This window comes from Rhineura floridana, chromosome 7, assembly GCF_030035675.1.
Source record: "Rhineura floridana isolate rRhiFlo1 chromosome 7, rRhiFlo1.hap2, whole genome shotgun sequence".
Taxonomy (NCBI): domain Eukaryota; kingdom Metazoa; phylum Chordata; class Lepidosauria; order Squamata; family Rhineuridae; genus Rhineura; species Rhineura floridana.
The window spans coordinates 583,315-604,925 of record NC_084486.1 but is presented as its reverse complement, the minus strand read 5'-3'; the positions used below and the strand labels follow the sequence as shown (position 1 = coordinate 604,925).

The following is a 21,611-nucleotide window of genomic DNA, read 5'->3' as shown; positions in this document are numbered from 1 at the left end:
CTGTTGGAAACTTTTTGAAAGCTAGTGTAATTCTTTGCTGCATTTGTATATTGTACCTGCAGCTTACGTTTATATCCCACCTTTCCTCCAAGGGGCTCAAAGTGGTATACATGGCTCTTCCACTCCTTACACCAAACCCGTGGGGTAGATTGGGAAGATGACCGTCACACACCTCCCTTTCTTTTTCTCCCTTCCCACACACCCCTTTTGTTTCCTATTTATGGTGTCCGTGTGTTGGTCTTTTGAACTAAATGTTCATGATGCTAGGAATGCTGGGCATGGATAGGGCTGTTTGTTCTTTATTTAAAAAAATCAATAAACAACAACAAAACTTATATGCACGTCATTACTAAATACAAGTGATACTTCTACATTGTTCTTACATGCAAGCTTTTGCAAACCATCACTGCCCTTCAAATGAAATGTTCCTTAGCAATATTTAGCTAACCTTTTCAAAGTATGACTGAGACCTAATTCCTATATATTATCATTCCCATTAAGCAGAGTCCTATTGTATATCCATGTCACCCTCCTCATGTTAGAGGGTAAAGTTTTGAAATGGGGAGACTTTTGCACTCATGGAGGCTTCCCAGGCACTTTAGAATCCTGAATTTCCAGGGTTCTAAAATGCATTGGGAGTCTCCTTTCAATCTGTGGGGTCAACCGAAACAGCAACGGGGCCAGGATTCCTCATTATTCAAACAAAAAAAACACAATCCAGTCACCCATGCACAAATTTCATTGTGCACTTCTTTTTATAGAACATTTAAACGGGTTTAAATCATGCATCAAATAGCCGATTTAGGGTCATGCACAAGTTGTACTTTGCGGCAAACAAATTGGAGATGAAATCCATTGACATAAGATTTGAATTGTTTCCCACAGGATAAAAAAGTAGCATAACTTCAAGGAAATGAAAGTAACGTGGCAGTTGACTACAGTTCATAATTTGTTAGATCAGCACATGGCTTTGATTTTATTTTAACCAAACAGTCCAGGAGCTATCAAAAACATAACATACATCTTGATTTTGTATTTTCACTAACATCTTAATGTCCAGCATAATTATGTATGGTATGGCCAAAAATTCATTAAAAAAAAGAATTAAAAGAACATATCTGCAGCCATTCAGCCCAACAATTATTAGCCATTTAAGCAACCATAATACAATAAACTAAAAATATCCATAATAGCTGTGCTGCATAACCTATATTATATTTCTCCTGTATATCACAGGTCTTTATATTAAATATTAAAAATTTGCAAAATTAAAACATGCATACAACAAAATACAAAGCCAAGCTTTACAGATTTGATATGAATCAAATTACTTTAAATGTAATGTACAACGTTCAATTAGAAATACCTTAATTGTTTTTACCGTTAGAGTTCTTTTAAACATTCAAGTGTGGGGAAAGTCTCAAGAAGTTGGGCAAAAAAATTTTTTTTAAATAAAATATTTTTCAAAAGCTTTGTTCAAGTAATAAAGATTTTTATGTAGAAATCTTCTGCTAAGTTTTAAGTAAAAACAGTATGTTGAACATTATACAGAATTAACAACAGGCGTACACCCAAGATCACCAATGTATATAATTACTAAGATTTGGGGCATTTTTTCCTCTTTTATTTAAACAACAGATTTGTCTGCAGCCTTAGATTTCTATTTTAAGACCATTGTAAAACTATTCATTTAAAGACAGTTCATAAGACCATTAAATAAATAGGGATGCATCAGAATGTTCAATTTAAAAACAACCCCCCCAAACCCACCTCCTAAGCTCTATTTTGAAAGACAATCCTGTTCTGTAAACATAAAAAGAGTTGACAATGATAAAAAAGTTACATGCTAGTCTGTAGTGATAACAGCAGAATCTTGTCCCCAGATTTCTCTCCACAGTTGAGTTCTGACAATGTGCAATTAATTTCCAAGTGATCACTTTTAAGAGAGTGCTTGTCATCTCCAAAGCAACATGACTTCTCTTTTGTAAGAACAAGTTATGATTTTGCTTTGTGTAAAGGGTCTGGATCTCCTTGGGAAGTTTTGGCTATTGTCATATCAAGAAGCAGTCTTCTAGGAATTCTCAGGTAAAGGTAAATAAGCAGATGTGGTGGTCATTGTGCATTATTGCCAGCCCCATTGTTTCCATTGGCATTTGTTGCACTCACAGAATTAATGCCACTCTGCAGAAGAGCATCTTTCCTTGGTGGCATTCGCTCATTGATCCTATCCAGACCTTTTGCCTCTTCAAAACTGCAGATTTTATGTTGTGGAGAGAATCCTCGTATTGCTTAACAAAATGCAAATTAGATATGTCAGTAATGGGAAAGAAATCTTGAGTATTCTTAATTATTTTTAATAATTAATAACTAAATGTAAAAACCCTACATAACCAGTAAGTTGGATTAAATATGATTTTATGGCTTTACACATCTCTTATTAAAAGTGGGTACGCTACATCTAACAAGCCTTATTATTATGAACGGGAGTTGTACTTCTCGCCATCACTATACAATAGCAATTTCCATTTAAGCTCACTTGGCTGTTGCTAGGCATTCTAAACTTTCTGAGGCATTCTGAGCCTGGCAGAAATGCAGGACAGGGCTATGAATACCTTGGCTAAACATGCAAGAATAATCAAACAACCTTGGAAGTCACCTTAAAATAAGGGGTAGCTGGATTTCAACAGATCATCATGTGCACACACTCAGTAGTGTAGTGGCAAATCCAGAAGTACAGGGTTACTTCATGATAAGTCACAGCCATGCCCCCTCCCCCTCCTTTTTGTGCTGGGTTGAGAATGCGATCCTTGTTAATGCTTTCTCCCACAACAACAGACATCCCTAGGAGACAATAAGCATGACATGGGAAAGTGTTAGGTACTGAAAAGAGGCTTCTCAGGACAAGGAAGCATGTTAGAAGACTCTTCTCAGTGGCTAACACACTCCCCTTTCATGATGATTGGCTCATAGGATGCTAGAGGCATTGGGACCCTGCTGCCCAAAAAGTAAGGTGTATAAGACCTCCCCTGAGACCCCAGATGATTACACCCCTGCACACACTACTGTAGAAGCCACGGAGTTTTGTGCAATGGTACCTACCAAGCATAAGAACATAAGAACATAAGAAGAGCCTGCTGGATCAGGCCAGTGGCCCATCTAGTCCAGCATCCTGTTCTCACAGTGGCCAACCAGGTGCCTGGGGGAAGCCCGCAAGCAGGACCTGAGTGCAAGAACACTCTCCCCTCCTGAGGCTTCCAGCAACTGGTTTTCAGAAGCATGCTGCCTCTGACTAGGGTGGCACAGCACAGCCATCACGGCTAGTAGCCATTGATAGCCCTGTCCTCCATGAATTTGTCTAATCTTCTTTTAAAGCCGTCCAAGCTGGTGGCCATTACTGCATCTTGTGGGAGCAAATTCCATAGTTTAACTATGCGCTGAGTAAAGAAGTACTTCCTTTTGTCTGTCCTGAATCTTCCAACATTCAGCTTCTTTGAATGTCCACAAGTTCTAGTATTATGAGAGAGGGAGAAGAACTTTTCTCTATCCACTTTCTCAATGCCATGCATAATTTTATACACTTCTATCATGTCTCCTCTGACCCGCCTTTTCTCTAAACTAAAAAGCCCCAAATGCTGCAACCTTTCCTCGTAAGGGAGTCGCTCCATCCCCTTGATCATTCTGGTTGCCCTCTTCTGAACCTTTTCCAACTCTAGAATATCCTTTTTGAGATGAGGCGACCAGAACTGTACACAGTATTCCAAATGCGGCCGCACCATAGATTTATACAACGGCATTATGATATCGGCTGTTTTATTTTCAATACCTTTCCTAATGATCGCTAGCATGGAATTTGCCTTTTTCACAGCTGCCGCACACTGGGTTGACATTTTCATCGTGCTGTCCACTACAACCCCGAGGTCTCTCTCCTGGTCGGTCACCGCCAGTTCAGACCCCATGAGCATATATGTGAAATTAAGATTTTTTGCTCCAATATGCATAATTTTACATTTGTTTATATTGAATTGCATTTGCCATTTTTCCGCCCATTCACTCAGTTTGGAGATATCTTTTTGGAGCTCTTCGCAATCCCTTTTTGTTTTAACAACCCTGAACAATTTAGTGTCGTCAGCAAACTTGGCCACTTCACTGCTCACTCCTAATTCTAGGTCATTAATGAACAAGTTGAAAAGTACAGGTCCCAATACCGATCCTTGAGGGACTCCACTTTCTACAGCCCTCCATTGGGAGCATCTAACTCCATTTCCTACCACCAAGGCAATCCTATCTTGTAAATTATCAGTGGTGACAGTAACATTCAATCTACAGTGCCTTGCAAAAGTAATCAGACCCCTGACCAATGCTCTCATATTACTGAATTACAAATGGTGCATTGTAATTTTGTTCAATAACGATATTGCATTTTGTATTGTATTACAATAATGATATTGTATTTTGAAACACTGAAACTCAAAATCAATTATTGTAAGGTGACATTGGTTTTATGTTGGGAAATGTTTGTGAGAAACATAACAAACCAAAACATTTTGCTTGCATAAGTATTCAACCCCTGTGCTGTGGAAGCTCCCACTTTACACAGATGAAATTGCCCTATCGAGGATGCAATGACCTTACCATTGGCCTCCACCTGTGAACCATTCAAGTTGCTGTCACATTGTCAGGACAAACCCCCCACTGTTGAAGGATCATTGGTCAGGCTGTGGATCTGAAGGACAATGAAGTCCAAACAGCATTCTGCAGAAGGGAGAGATAATCTTATACAAATGCATAGATTAGGAAAAGGGTACAAAATAATATCCAAGTGATTGGATATCCCAGTGAGTGGATATCAGGAAGTGGAAGCTGCATCACACAACCCAGGCACTGCCAAGAAAAGGCCGTCCCTCAAAACTCAGCGCTGTGTGTCATGCAAACCTAACACTGCCCATGCCTGAAGACACACCATCCCTACTGTGAAGTATGGTGGTGGCAGGGACTGGCCATCTTGTTAAAAATCAAAGGAAGAATGGATGGAACAAAATACAGGGAAATACTTCAAGAGAACCTGCTTCAGTCCACTAAAAAACTGAAGCTTGGGAGGAAATTCACTTTTCAGCAGGACAATGATCCCAAGCACAAGGCCAAAGCAACATTGGAGTGGGTCAAGAACAAAAAGGTGAATGTCCAATAGTGGCCCAGTCAAAGTCCCGATCTCAATCCCATTGAGAATCTGTGGTGCTCTTTGAAAATTGCGGTCCACAAGTAATGTCCAACCAACCTGAACGACCTGGAGCAAATCTGCCAAAATCCCTCCGACACTGTGTGCAAAGCTGGTACATACCTACCCCCAAAGACTTAAAGCTATTATTGCAGCAAAAGGTGGCTCTACCAAATATTGTATGGGGTTTGAAATACTTAGGCAAGCAACATGTTTCAGTTTTTTATGTTTCTGACAAACATTACCCAGCATAAAATCAATGTTACCTTACAATAATTGATTTTGAGTTTCAGTGTTTCAACATAAAATATCATATATAACGAGATTACAACATACCATTTGTAATTTTGTTTGCCAACCTGAGCTCCTGCTTGGAAGGGTGGGATATAAATAAAATAATAAATAAATAAATACAAATTCAGTAATATGAGAGCATTGGTCAGGGGTCTGAGTCCTTTTGCAAGGCACTGTATATGGCACTTGAACAGTAAAGGAACTTGTTGCCCAGGCAAGTTTCTCTGAAGATTTTAAAGGAGAGGCTGAGCCACTATCAGGAGCAGTTCAAGTCTTCTGACTGCTTCACAGACACACATTTTAAAAATAGCAACCTTACACATTAGTCTACAAAAGTTGTTGACCCACAAAATTGTACAATAGCTCACTGGCGCGCACACACACAGAGACCTACTTTGTCTCTTAGGGAAAGGCAATAGAAGAAAATAATAAAGTCTTAAAAATGTCTAAAAGTTGACAGGGCAGTGGCTATCTACAATCCTGCATGTCTTTTTCTACCCAGACACATGTTGAGAGCCAGAGGCAGGATATGGAACATGAGCTTCCGCAGAGTACATGCCAATTGAAACATACATAGCAGGACAAAAGTGGGTACATGCTAAATTTTAAACATGTAGTTGCTTCATTGTTATGATGTGCAGAGGCCTTAACTGTGCCTGGTAACAGCACCCAAACCTTCCCTTTAAAATCTTTAGAGAAATTGCCCTGGGCAACATTTTTCTTTATTATTTTATTCTTGAGAAATGGAACAAGATGCCAAGGAAACTGCCCTGAAGGAACTCGTCTGTTGCATGGCACTAGACTTGTGAGGTTCTCTTTAAAAATATCATCCTATCAAACTGACTTGCCTCTGAGAGAAGAATTTTGTTCTCTTATACTGTATTGCAAAAAATCTTCTCCAGCCAAAGTAAACTATGTTAGGGTGTCTTCAGCTGTTTTATTGTTGCTATCCAATGGCCGTTCTCAACAGTATACAATGAGTGATCAAAACTTCACCTGCACTACTGAAATCTACACCTTACAACTGTCTTCCCCTCTCTCTGGCTGCCTGTGTGGTGATGTGACAGTGGATCTGACCAGGGTGGTGTGTCCTACCACTTCTGGCTTGGCTGCTGTGATGTCACAGTTGCAGCCTTCTCCAAACCTCAGAGAGCCTTTTAAGTCTTAGTCTTAACAGCGTAAGGGTAATGGGAAATCATTTGAGTCTGAATCCAAAGTACATGAGCAATTCATATAACCCATATAAATTACATAAGCTCTATTTTTTTCATCTGCCACCAGAAAAGCTGAAGTTCTGAATTGGTGTCTGGATGCAGTAATGGGTTGGATGAGTCTATATAAACTGAAATGTAATACAGAGATGCTCCTGATCAGGAGACAGGTTGGACTCTGGAACAGGAATTCAACGTTTTCTAAAAAATCAGGGACAGGGTTTGGGATGCTTTTAGACGTAACTTTGCACCTAGATGCTCAGGTGACAGCTATTGCCAAGTTTAGGCTGGTGTGCCAATTGTGCCTGATGGTCAGAATGGGGCCATACATGCCTTATGGACATCTAGAGTGGATGATCACAATGCATTCTACATGGGGGCTACCCTTGAAGAGTTGATGGAAACTGCACAAGTCCAGAATGCAGCCATGAGAACACTGGTAGGTGATCACCTGCAGGATCACAGTGCTCCTGCTCACAAAGGATGGCACTGGGCCCCAGTTTGTTTCTGGGAATAATTTAAAAAGCATTGGTGATGACCTTTAAAGCCTTAAGTGGCTCTAGGGAATGCCTTCACCCATGCCAGCCTGCCCACACCCTAAAATCTGATGCCCCATAGTATGGTGCAGGTTCAGCTGATGGGGACTAGAATAAGGAACTATTCTAGAAAGAGTTCCAAAATTGTGGAACTCTTTGCCCTGGGAACCTCAGTTTGCCCTTATCTCTTATGGTGTTTTGACATGTAACAAAAATATTTCTATTTCGGCAGGTTTGTTTATCAATACATAAGTTTTATCTGATGCCTCTGTGACACTTGTCTCTATTTCTATTATACTGTAGTCTGGGGGAAAATTAACTTATTTTATGCTTGGTTTTAATTCTTGTTAGTTTGCCTTGAGTGATGCATAGGCACCAGAAGGGCATGATAGAAATTTTCAAATAAACAAAATAACTTGCTTTTACAATACGGAGTCTTGAATGATACCTGATGGGACAGTAATTGGTTGAACAAAGTTGGTCAAACATTTGCTGCTCAGAAGATATGATAATGTGGTATTATGCAGGAGGAAATCAACAGGTCTACAGAAATAATCTTACTGGTGCATTGCCAATAAATGGTTTTAACAACAATCTTAACAGAAGGAGATTATAGAACTGTTAACCAGAGCAACAATGGTAGACCAAATTTAGGGTAGGATCCAAAGTTTTAGTAACCTTTACTCACACCAACAAGAAACCTGAGCTGAGTTGCAAAAACAGTTAGTGAATTGGTCTCACCTGAAAGGTGATTTTCTATCCCACAGTGATGGCCCACTTCCTATGGAAAATAGTGATGTGGTCTGGAAAGCTGCTGTTCCCAAATAAGAAGCCTCTCTGGATATATGCAAGACCTTGCACATGTCTAAGTAATTATTTGGATCTCAACCAGTAACATTTTCTACTTTGTCAGTTCCTGGTACATAATATACACAAATCAAGACTATGCATAATAAAAGGGGACACCTTTCTAAAACTAAATCTTGTACTGCCAGATGTGTTAGAGAAAGTAATGAAAAGATACGGGCCCCAATCCAGAAAATCATATGGGAGGATTGCTATGTGCAAAAGAGGGAGAGGGGTTGCATTATTGTGTAGGACCAGAAGCTGCTTCTGAAACTTCAGGCTAGGAGGAACTGTTGAGAAGTCACATTCAAACTATGGGGGAAGCTAGTGGCAAAAAAAAGCTCCTTTTCTGTGCTCAAGCCATGCATATACTTAAAAGCCTAAAGTGACGTACTGGATTGGAGACAACATTTAAAATCCATTTTCACTAGAGGAAGTATGTGAAATAAAAGACAGTACATAAGCATAGCATGCTGTTACACTAACAAAAGGAAACACAACCACCACCCACCAGTCGGAAAAAGCAAATCCTGGAAATGGTAAAGGCAGCAGTCATCAATCAAGACAAGATGAAATGCTATAAATTAATCAGTCTATTGATTCATCTCTGGTTGTGCAAGTTGAAACCAAGAACATGCCCCACAGAGCAGACTTAAATTCCCTCCCAGACCCCACCCCTATTCCCTGCCAGTAGCAAAGACACTGAGACCGTACCTTTTTCAGCCTCAATTGCCTCTACTGTGGCTGTACAGAAGTGTGTAGATGCATGCAAAATGAACAAGAAAGATGAAGAGTGTAATATCACATAGCAGAAAAAGTTATGATTAATATTATACAAGCTCACAGTTGATTTAAGAAGTTCTTGTTAGATCAGTTTTTTCCTTGCTTTTTTGGCGTTGATACTATAATTTAATAAATTAAAAATACTCCACAGTTAATACGAGTTCCCAACAAAATGGAAAGGGCTTAAAGGTATAGTTTGTAAAAATTTTTGGAGGTGTGTCTATGTTAATCCACAATATTAACTAGCAAGACATAATAAAGTATCCAGTATTTTATTCCTAAACCAAACATGGTAATTTAAGGAAGTAAAGTTTCTTATCATCATCATGAGTAACTGCTATTTTACATACAGTCAGAATGATATATAAAAAATGTAACTATTTCCCAAGAAAACCAGGAAGACATAACTCTGCATGTTTGTAATTGGGCTGCAAGTAGTAACAGGATCCCTCCCCTCCCCTGAATTTTTAAATGAAAGGGACACCCCTCCACCATAAATTTCAAAGCATGGCTGTTCTTTAATAGATGTTCAGCATTCTTAATTGTGTGGCAGGGTGGAAGTGGGGAAGCAGTGCAGTGATCAACTTTAATTAATACAAATTTTGGAGAAGAGTTCAGGTATTTGAATAATTTCTTTCCAATGGAGGAAAGCAAGATGTTTAATATGTGTAATTGGCACAATCACCCCTTCCATTTCACTTAAGTGTCTTGCCAACAAAATATCTGCATTGCATTTTCAACTAAGAACTAAGGAGCTTCAGTCTGAAATTTTCTGGAATCTTTAACATTGGAGAAGAGTGATGTGGAATGGAGAAGCCCACAACAAAACTCCATTAACGTTAATAAAGAACTCAAGCTGAAAGGAAACCCTCATGGTTGGGTAGATGAGAGTAGTGATATTTAGGAGCCCTCTGACAAGCTAGCCTGTTTATAGTAGCCATGAAAAAAGAAAACTGAGAGATCCCTAATGAATTGTGACAATGGACATTTAAGGATTTTCTTGCATAACAGCACTTGTAGGTATTACAAAGCCTTAAGCAATTCTTCACTGAAGGAATAGCCAATGTACGTCAAGTTTTATGATATATCTCAGAATATTAATCACAGATAAACTGATGTAACCATTTAAGATAATGTTATCAGGGTACTTTTATCCCTGATCATAATCATAATCAGACCAATATCCAAGCAGTTGGGGGTCATTTGAGATGGATGAAAGCATCACTGCTTGTCAAGTACAAGAGAAGCAATTTTACAGCAAATATAAGGCAATCTAAGTTATATCACATCATTAATTGTTTTTGTGTTCATTTATTCTTCATTTAATTTATGAACATTTTTTTCTTTGCAATTTGCTTTTGAGAAATGAAATATTCAATCAGCTCTATATGCCCTCCATGACAACTGAAAAAAGCATTGAAGAAAGTCATTACCATCTCAGTAAGATCATAGAAGGAAAAAATAACTGTTCTATAAAGCAATTATCTCTTACTACCATCATAATAGTTCTTCTGTGTTTACATAATTACCTACACACTTGACCACTACTGATAAAGGCAATTAAGCCAACCTATAATTCCCCAAGAACGTCAGACTATCACCTTTTCCTTAGCAAAAAAGATATCAAAACTAAAATGTCTTGATGTAGTGTTTCATTTGGACCTCACAATTCTGAAAGATTACCTGAATTAAAGTATGGAAATGTCAGGCTATTAAGGGCTGGATGCCCACTCCCAACAGCTTCACCCATAAGATGCAGCTGCTCTTACAATAAAAATAAAAATAAAATATAGGATAAAAGCAATGGTGCTCAATCAAATCTTTCATCACGAGTACCTATTTGATTTATCTTGATGTTACATTCATTTTAACCTAGACAACACTATGCCATTTCTCCTTTGGGAAACAAAATGACTCCTGAATGACAGTTTTCTATTTGTCTAATTCACTTGTACTGTTAAAATGTTTTGATGTTATCCATGATGAAATATTTGTGTTACAAACTTCTAATACACACAAAAAACTTGTAATTTGCAACAGGAATCATCTGATTCATCCTACTAGCAACATTATAAATTGTGTGAGCACCTTAAAATTCTGTAGTATTCACATTTCAGTTAATATGTTGCCATGTGAGGCTCCTAAATTAGTGAAGATAAATGTTAAAATTCTACGTTGTGGTCACATTGAACATAAAAAGTTTGGTTGACATATCTGTCAGCAAAGTCCACTTAAAACAAACACAACACAACATTACATAATCTGACAAAATCTTCTGTGTATGTTGCAATTCTCTACAGCTTACATAAGGCTGAGAAAGCACAATACACAAGCTAGGTAGTGAATATACAAACTGAAAATAACATTTTGGTGGGGAAATATTGATGATACAAGGATCATGCACACCATTTGCTATTAAAGACATTCACAAATCACATACATACAAAAGGACATACAAAAAGTTAATTTGTGGACATTATATGTCCAAAAGAGCTTAATGATAGTTTGAAAATAAAATGTAACGGTTTAAACCATTTAAAAAGTGTTAACTGTTAAATGTAATAGAAAAGTTTCACAAATAAATACTAAAATGTTGCATTCTTACAAATATAACATTGAATGGCATAAGCTATTTTTTGACAGACAAGATAAAAATATGTGCTCTAAAACTGTACTCAGATATTACAGAGACTGCAATAGTATGAGATATTAACACAGCAAACTAAAATGTTTTCTGTTAAAGCTCAGGACTGGTATGATACCCACTTTCTGTCTCAGCATCCATCACAAAAAAGTGAGGTGTATAGTTAGAATATTCTTCTGGCAACAACTAATCAACTTTTATAAAATATTCAATGAGTCAAATTACAGGTATATTTTCTTTTTATTTTCATGCAAAAAATATCAGCACACTTAAACACCCTTCAAGTCTGACTTATTTACAAGGTCTTCATTTAGCCCCTTTATTCTCAATTAGCTATTGGATATTTTCAGTTACATTAGCAATCGGAATGCATCATGTGCAGCAGCAGCAGATGCAACCAATCTCAAAAATAAAGTGCTACAAAATTGCTTGTACATCAAGAGACAGACAAGTGTCTGAGATAGTAATTTAATTTTATACACATACAGACATACAGCGATACCTAGAGAAAGACAGACAGATCTAAAAAAGCAGCTACATCTGCAGAGGAAGGAAATAGCAACTTACAAGGACAATTCTGGGAGGTCAGTAGTATCACATAGAACATTTGACAAACAACATGAAGGAACAAACTTTGGCATCAATCACCAGGGTACAAAACAAAGCACATTTTCCACCAGTGGAATGCAAAATAGAGCTTGGACACTTGTAGCTATCAATATTAACTTCCAAAAAATGAAACTGGCATTTACTAAATGTATTAACATCTGTAATGAAACTGTGGGAATAAGAGATAAGGCTGCATTCTCTGTTTAATGTAGTAACAATGGCTCTTTTATTTTCTGACCTACCCTGCCAATCTATTTCCAGCTCATAAATAATCATGCTCTCTGAAATGTTATATCAAGGATAAGTTAAAGACTGACAAAGATTAGGGTAGCATGACTAAAACTGTTTGCTTTTTGTTTAATACCCTGGTTATATACTGATTTTACATTGCCTGATTAATACATAGTTATGCTTAATCATGAGCCGCTAAGACAAGAACTGAAAAGCATAAGGAATTCCCTGCATGCACTGTGTGTGGTGTTAGCGAAAGAGTGAGATGTGCCCCATTCCATCTGAGGCACAGCAAGTTGCATAACATCATTACCACTTTGCAAGGTCTGGCGTCCTCCAGCCAACACTCCACTAGGTAACATTCCAGTAGGAGTCAAACCCTTGAGGGTCAGTACACTTTCACTCTCTTCCCTAAATGTGGGAGACAAAGAAAAAAAGATTGAGTTTTACTCAAAGAGATCTTCATAACTAATGCTTTAGAGCACATCCGGGCATGCAATTCAAGCACACTCGGTTTGTTGTTGTTATAGTGCACAACTAGGAATGTGTAACGCATCTGGGGAAAAGAGTACCTTTACCCTCCCAACACATCCCCACCATGTTCCCTCCATGTTGCACAGCTGCTTTTATCCCCGTGGGCTAGGTGATATATTTATCAGAGAAGAGCAAAGCACTTTGAACACATCTACCATGGGGACTGAGTGTGCTTGAACAGTAAATTTGATCCTTTCAATCATAACAGCCTTAACATGACCTTAAGGGATTACCTGAAGGCAACACCTATTCATGATCATACAAAAATCCCGATTACAAAAGTATAGGATTAGATAGATCATAAAACTGAATGACCCTGAAGATCCCTAACAAAAAACATGACCCATGTAGGAATAAGAAACCCTGTACCAATTTTTTAAAGCTAAAGAAGCATTCCAACCCCAGCTTTCAGAAAATCTGCCTCCTAAAGGCTTGCACATTTATTTTGAATCTCTGTTCAGGACATAAAGACACTTAGAGCACACTTTATTTATTACTTTTGTAGCTTGCCATTCATTCCAAACAGCTCCTTACAACAAACCTGAGAAGCTGAGATTTAGCAATTAGCAGACAAAACCCCAGCATGTTTTATTACTAAGTAAGGATTTAAACCTGGGTGCTTCCGGACAGAGGCTCTTAGTGTTAACAATAGTTACAACTCCATTTTTTGCTGCATCTGTAACTGCAACAGAGGCCACTTCTAGACTGTCCCTAATCTGCAGATGAGATTCAGTCATATACTGGCAAATCCAGATTATGCAATCAAAGTGGATTCGGTACTCTTGCGCAACAAACCCACTTCCAAAAACAAACTGGATTTGTTGTGGGAAGGAAAAGGATAAGAATATGCACTGGAAAGTGTAAGGTAACAATTCTTTAATGCAATTCTCCACAAGCAAATTAGAATACATGCTCAATAAGAGAGGAGGAGGCTGGAGTGCAGATGGAGGAAAACTCCCAGTGGATACAACTATGATCTGAGGGCCGGGGAGGGGGGGTCGCCATGGTCTATAGGAGTTCTTTTCCTCTCACCAAGCACCCTGTCCAGACGGCAACTGGTCTGGAATGTCTCCACCTTGTATTGGGCCAGGGAGACAGACTAGGAATACTGTTGGTGTACCGTCCACCTTGCTGCCCAACAGCTTCCTTAGCTGAGCTGACAGAGATAGTCTCGGAGGTGCTGTTGAGATCCCCTAGACTTTTGGTACTGGGGGATTTCAACGTCCATGCCAAGGCTGTCTTATCTGGCGCAGCTCAGGACTTCATTGCCTCCATGACAACAATGGGGCTGTCTCAATTTTCTACTGGCCCAACGCATGTGTCGGGACATACACTTGATCTGATCTTCGCCACTGGACATGGAGATGGTGATCTGGTGGTGGGGTGTTTTTCATCTACCCCATTGTCATGGACAGATCACCGCTTGTTGAGATTTAGACTCACAGCGGCTCTTTCCCTCTGCAAAGGTGGAGGATCTATTAAGTTGATCCGCTCCCGGAGCCGGATGGATCCTGTAGGTTTTCAGAGGGCTCTGGGAGATTTTCCGGCTGATAGGACCGGTGCTCCTGTTGAGGCCCTGGTCGCACTGTGGAATACGGAAATGACCCGGGCTATTGACATGATCGCTCCCGCGCGCCCCCTCCGGTGTAGAGCTCATACCGCTCCGTGGTATACTCCGGAGCTGAGAGCGATGAAACAAGAGAGGAGGAGGCTGGAGTGCAGATGGAGGAAAACTCCCAGTGGATACAACTATGCTTTGGTAAGTGCCACCAATAAGTTGTATACAAAAGCGGTAAGGACAGCAAAGAAGCTCTATTTTGCTGCCTCTATTAGATCATCTTTATGCCGCCCAGCAAAGCTTTTTAAAGTCGTGCGAGGGCTCTTACACTCTGGCCCCCACGATACTATGGAAACATCTGAGACCCGCTGTAATGAAATTGCTGGACACTTTCAAGATAAGATCGCATGTATCCGCAGGGACCTTGACTCTGATGTTGTGACAGATGAATCCATTGAAGTGTCCGGAGCACGGCCTTGTCCTTCTTTATTGGATGAGTTTCAGTTGGTGCAGCTTGAGGAAGTGGACAAGGTGCTTGGAATGGTTCGGGCAACCACGTCTGTTCTGGATCCTTGCCCATCTTGGCTAGATCCGTTTCAATCCGGTTTCAGGCCCGGTTTTGGCACCGAAACAGCCTTGGTCGCCCTGTATGATGACCTTTGTCGGGAGAGGGACAGGGGGAGTGTGACTCTGTTGATTCTCCTTGATCTCTCAGCGGCGTTTGATACTATCGACCATGGTATCCTTCTGGGGAGACTCGCGAAGTTGGGTGTCGGGGGCACTGCTTGGCAGTGGTTCCGCTCCTACTTCGCGGATCGTCACCAGAAGGTAGTGCTTGGGGAACATCACTCGACACCATGGACTCTCCATTGTGGAGTCCCCCAGGGATCGGTCTTGTCCCCCATGCTTTTCAACATCTACATGCAGCCGCTGGGTGCGGTCATCAGGAGTTTTGGAGTGCGTTGCCATCAGTACGCTGATGACACGCAGCTCTATTTCTCCTCTTCATCTTCCTCAGGTGAGTCTGTTGATGTGCTGAACCGTTGCCTGACCGCGATAATGGACTGGATGAGAGCTAATAAACTGAGACTCAATCCAGACAAGACTGAGACATTGTTGGTGAACGCCTTCCCTGCTCAGATGGTGGATGCTTACCCTGTTCTGGATGGGGTTACACTCCCCCTGAAAGAACAGGTACGTAGTTTGGGGGTTCTTCTCGACTCTTCCTTGTCTCTCGAGGCCCAAGTGGCCTCGGTGGCACGGAATGCGTTTTACCATCTTCGTCTGGTAGCCCAACTACGCCCCTATCTGGACAGGGACGACCTCGCCTCTGTTGTCCACGCTCTGGTAACTTCAAGATTGGATTACTGTAATGCGCTCTACGTAGGGCTGCCCTTGAAGACAGTTCGGAAGCTTCAGCTGGTGCAGAATGCAGCTGCCAGATTATTGACGAGGACCAGTCGGTCTTCGCATATAACACCTGTCCTGGCGCGTCTGCACTGGCTTCCTATTTGCTTCCGGGCGAGATTCAAGGTGCTGGTTTTGACCTATAAAGCCTTACACGGCGTGGGACCTCAATACCTTGTGGAACGCCTCTCTCGCTATGAACCTACCCGTTCACTTCGTTCAGAATCTAAGGCCCTCCTCCGGGTACCAACCCATCGGGAAGCCCGGAGGGTGGTTATGAGATCTAGGGCCTTTTCTGTGGTGGCCCCTGAGTTGTGGAACAGCCTCCCCGAAGAGGTACGCCTGGCGCCTACACTTCCATCTTTTCGGCGCCAGGTAAAGACCTTTTTATGCTCCCAGGCATTTTAATCTTCTTAACTTTTTTAATCTTTTAATCTGTATTTTAATTTTTGTAGTATTTATTTTGTTTTTGCTGTGCTTTTCGTTGTTTGTTTGTATATGTTTTTGTATTTTTATTATGATATATTGTATTTTATTTTGTTTGTTCACCGCCCTGAGAGCTATTTCGCTAAGGGCGGTATATAAATTGAAATAATAAATAATAAAAATAAATAAACAGTGAATAGTGTATAACTTCCCTGCAAACTAACATATCAGGATGCATAGATGTGACCAGAGTATCTAGATGTAAGAGGTACAGCACTTTTTTCACATGTATACAGTAGGGCCCCACTCATATGGTGGGTTACGTTCTGGACCGCTGCTGTAAAGCGAAAAACGCTGTAAAGTGGAACCCATTGAATAGAATGGCGCGCAATGCCCGAAAACCGCCGTAAAAGTGGAACAAGCAGCGTATGAGTGGGGCTTTAGTCTAATTGAGACAGCTGTATTAGCGAATCGCTGTAAAGCGAAGCACTGTAAAGCGGGGCCCTACTGTATCCTGTTATATTCTGTCCAAACAATCGGTGTGACATTAGGTGGGCAGTGTTTGTCCTCCCGTTCTCCCATCGCCTCATGGTTGCTGTAATTAGTTATTGTTCAATTCATTTCATCAATCAGTTCACTCCCATTTCTCCACACGACTGAAGCCATAAAAACATAGTTTAGACCCTTCCAAGTCTTCCTACATGCAAGAGAAGGTCAAAACGGATAAGAGGCAGCAGCATGGTTGAAAATGGACACACTGCATATGCCAGTTTTACACCCACATACCTCTTGTAGAAGCAATAACTTAAAATAATTGGTTTTGGAAGCTGGGTCCTCCCCATGTTCTCCAGAAACTGTTGAAATGCTCTAACTGATTAGTGCCTTTTCTCCTCCCCCTACCCTAAACTGCTTGCCATTTCCTTTTCTTTTTAATTTGAACACTGTCACTTTCTTTCAATTATTTTTTATGGCATTTCAGTTATTATGTATGGTATTTCATAAATAATAATTAATGTTTAAATTACATATATTGTGGTGAGGAACCTGTAGCCTTCCAGTTGTTTTTGGATTCCCAACTTCCATCGGCCCCAGACAGCATGGACAACAGAAAAAGGATCATGGCAGCTGTAAACCAGTAGCCCTGATGTAGATCATTGGGGAACACAGGAAGCTGCCTTATACCAAATCAGACTATTGGTCCGTCTAGCTCATTGTCACTGACAGTGACTGGCAGCAGCTCTTCAGGGTTTCAGACAGGCATCTTTCCTAGTCCTACCTGGAAACACTAGGGATTGAACCAGAAGGCAGAAGACTGTGCGCACACCATGAACATATAGTGACCCAAAGCAGCCAATTGAGCTGGGAGGCTGGATTGGATGCCAAATCAACAACAGTATTTACAATAGACCGAGGCCTGCTGCTGGATCATATTAGAGAATGGCTTTTACACTTGAGATCATGCTTAGAAGGGCAGCTTCTGCCCTTCCTCATTTTGTAACGCACATCCTACAGCACAAGCTGGAAGTCACATTGTGGAAGACAAACTTTTCAGTTTGCTCAAATAATATATATTTTAAAATAAAGTAAGTGCATTAGTGCAGGTTAAAACTTTTTTTCTGAGCTTTGGGGAAAAAGAGAAACCATGGGGAAAAAAGGTGAACAACAATTTTATGACAATGTTGTATTGATAACCCCTTAAAAAGTGACTAATGCATGGAAGCGCCCTCTGTCTAGCTAGCACATCTCACTTATACAAAACCAAGACTGAACATTAATGAAGCAGTTCTGGAAACCTTGGCTTTACAATTAATACTAACAAGTTAGTACAGTCTTGTCCAAACCAGTTATGCAGAAGCCTGCTCTGTAAATATCCCTCCTTGCAATGCAGTATCCCAGGCATGTTCAGGGTCTGGAGTAAGGTACCTTTCACAACACACTCCTTGCCTGAACTTTTATCCCCCAAATCCACTGTCTCCTGCCTAACATTCAAGAACTCATAAATATAAGGCTGGAAGTGAAAATAGGGGAAAATTAGAATAGTGACAGTATGGTGAAGAATCTTCTTGACGGTATACACAATCTGAAGAAAGGCCTTCCAGCTTCCCTTCCTTGATAGTGTTCAGGAAGAAATGGATTTTTATTTCTAACAAGCATTTCAGGATACTCAGGGTTTTTTTCTTTTGCTGTTATATGTACATTTCAGGAATTTTCTTGTCTTTTAAAAAATAATATCTCAAAAATATTTAGAGCTTTGCTATGGCAAGATTTTTTTTAATGAAGCAAATTATCAATACCCTTTGTTCTCTTCTCCTGTTTCTGCCTTTACATCCTGCTCCCTCTGTTGTCTATCCAATGCATCCATGATATTATAATACCTGCCTTCAGAGTCCATTACTCTGGCAGAGCTTTTCCTAGCATTATTTTCTGTACTCTTTGATCCTGTTGTCACCTTTGCTCTGTTCATTATACAAGAAAGGATTATGATAGCTCCACATTCTATAGAGAAAGCATTGGTGCTAAATAAATGTTTAGTAGTAGTATTAGCAATAGAAAACTCATTAATTAAAAATGTTACAGTTGCACTTAATTGCAAGAGTGGGGTGTGGGTGTGGTGGGGAACTGCAAGTTCATAAGTCTTTCCATGTAAACAGATTAGGCAAGTTGAGAATAATAATTACCTGAGAACAGAGAAGACTCTTGCCATCTTGCCAATTGCACGGATTTTGTTTCTGATTATTTCTTTTCGTGCTGCAGCTGTACCTACTTCCAATGGAATAAGAAAGTCTCAAGCTCGTGCAGCACATAACAGGAATTGCATAAAATGCAGCAATCAATAAAGCTTGGAAAGCATACAGTTCTCCTTCGGCCTAGAATCTAGTGATTGAATGTTAAAGATGCCTCATCACAGGCAAATCTCTATTGTCCACAGAACATCAAAAACTCTGAAAAGATTTTTCAAATAGTCCTAAACACTAAGTGACAAATAACAAGATCATTAATTGCTGCCAATTGTTTAGTGATTGTATTTTGTTCTCAGGCTTTTCCCTACTGATATCTGAACCAATTATGACCCTGATCGAACGCAAATAGAAACATTTACTCTTTGTAAACAAGGGTGTGGCGGACAGAAGAGAGCAGGCATTTGAATTACTAATTAAGGTTATCTATATGTGCTCCAAATTAATAAGGTTTTAGAGCACTGAGCAGCACAACCATCTAAGACAGACAGACAGACACACAATTTCATTCATGTAAAGTGCTTCAGGACTTTCTAGTGTGGGAACCGATTCATAAATTCAATTAAATAACTCTCATCCCTGTCCTAGAGGGTATACTTCCTTGCAGCCTAAGGGCTGTTTCAGTTGTAAGTATTTTCCAGACAAACATTTATTCTGTGTTGGAAATATGTACATTAGACCACATACACACATGGAAACATGGTTTTTCTTCATGGACATGGGCTATGGAGGCTGTAGGATAGCAGTGGGGAACTTTTTTCAGCTCAAGGGTCACAATCCCTTCTGGACCCACATGCCAGTGGTGAGTGGGGCCAGAGGCAAATTGGTCTGAGCAGCATATGTACTTTTTACTTTTGTACAGTAGGCTATTTTCTGCATTCTCTGTCTCGCTCTCTCTCACCCACCTCCATCCAGGCATTATCAGAGTTCAAAGACAAGTTCCAGTCAGGCAAAAACATTCAAGGAGGGTGCAAAGCAGGGCTGGTGAAGGGATGTGGTCTGGAGCAAGTTTTGAGGGCCAGACAAATAGTCCTGGAAGGCTGTATTTGGCCCCCAGGTCTGAGGTTCCCCACCCTTGCTTTAGGAAATAGTAACATGGGATACAGCCTTAACTGTAATAGCTATTTCCTGCTCAAAGTGTGCATGCAGGCCCTCATGAATTTCAGTTGCATGATTTCTTTCTTAAAAATAAATATATATAAAGCTCTAGGCATGTATCACTTTGATGAACAGTCTGGAAAGGAACGAAATCCCATAAACAACACAGGAAAGTAGAAAGGTGGGTGGGGAAGGAGACCAGAATATGAAGGCATAGCAAAAAATGGTGCCAGAGGCAGAACATGGCAGATTTGCATCTTCAGCGAATGAACTGCATGACTGTACTTAAGACAACAGTGAATTGGGAAATGCGTAAGGAACAAAAAGTAGCTTTCAATATAGCATTTTGGAGAAAGACTAGTAGCATTTCTGGGACATTTCTTCTTTATTTATGATGTATATTTAATGGACAACCTAACATGGCACAACCAGCATACTGGTAGCATATTTTACATTTTTACTGTAATTGTGGTGAATTTCTTTCCCAAAGCCTGGCCCATAAAGGCTATGGCTAGCTTATATTTGGTGGGCATGCCCAGTGGAATTTTCATTTTTTTTTTACTTTAAAAAAGAGACACATCTTCACCGTATAGTATCTTAGTTTTTTAAATTCTCCCTTGATGTCAACATAGGCTTTTCATGCAACTGAGGTGGGTGGAATGGGAAAAGACTATTAAAGAAGCACAAATCAAAAGCTCCCTAAGATTGCAACATTAGGTACACAGTTCTTTGGATCTGGCCCTATAACTCTGCAGCACTATTGAGCAACATGCTCTTTCAAAGCTATTAAAATATATTTCTGCCTATTGTGAAAATTCTGTCATTAGAAGAAAGAATCTACTAGCAATATACATTATTCTAATATATTATACACATATATGAGTGAATGCATCAACTTGAAACTAGCACACCCTAGATGTAAAACTTCCTCATGTAAATATTAGCTGGAAGAGAACAAAATTACTGCACAAACAGCAACTAGAACATTACAGAGATCACATTTCATGCATAATTTGTAATATAAAATGCTTACAATAAACTTAAAAATAAGGCCGACAATTGAAAACTTCCCTACACATGCAGGATCAGAAACATGTATTAGAAATAGGCAAAATATGAAATTCTACAAAAAGAGGGAATGAAAAAGAGGAGAAAACTCTTCATGCACAGAAAGACTGGCAATAAAACAAATAGTACACATTTATATAAGGAAAATATATAAATGTGTTCTCTACTTTAATAACTGTAAATCAAGGAAGTCATATTTCAAAACACTATTACTCCGTCTCATCTGTACCTTTTTTATTGCCATATATGAGTCGTTCTTCAGATGGAAAGTCCAGAAAAAAGAAAGTGAATGATGGAGAAAAAGGTGAGTGAGGTAAACTAAAAGGAAGAATTTTTACATTGGCAGCGATAATAAAGAATGAAAGTTGAAAAGAAAAATGAGAAGGAAAAATGAAAAAGTGCTTCTCTCATAG

General features: G+C 39.8%; 1 protein-coding gene across 7 annotated transcripts in view; it reads right to left on the bottom strand.

Annotated features, from left to right (window-relative positions):
• The window catches only part of PPP3CB (protein phosphatase 3 catalytic subunit beta), an 87,257-nt gene continuing 65,646 nt past the window's right edge, over nucleotides 1-21,611 (bottom strand). Inside the window, exons 10-13 of one of the 7 annotated variants that reach the window (XM_061634624.1) lie at nucleotides 18,973-19,057; nucleotides 12,683-12,780; nucleotides 8,817-8,846; nucleotides 1-2,288 (exon numbers count right to left, since the gene is read on the bottom strand). In XM_061634624.1, the coding sequence (XP_061490608.1) occupies nucleotides 2,113-2,288; nucleotides 8,817-8,846; nucleotides 12,683-12,780; nucleotides 18,973-19,057 (389 nt within the window). In that variant the 3' untranslated portion in view covers nucleotides 1-2,112. Of the gene's footprint in view, nucleotides 2,289-8,816; nucleotides 8,847-8,957; nucleotides 9,005-11,750; nucleotides 12,781-18,972; nucleotides 19,058-21,611 lie in introns of those variants that run through there. The other 6 variants (XM_061634618.1, XM_061634619.1, XM_061634621.1 and 3 more) reach the window with 6 other exon arrangements.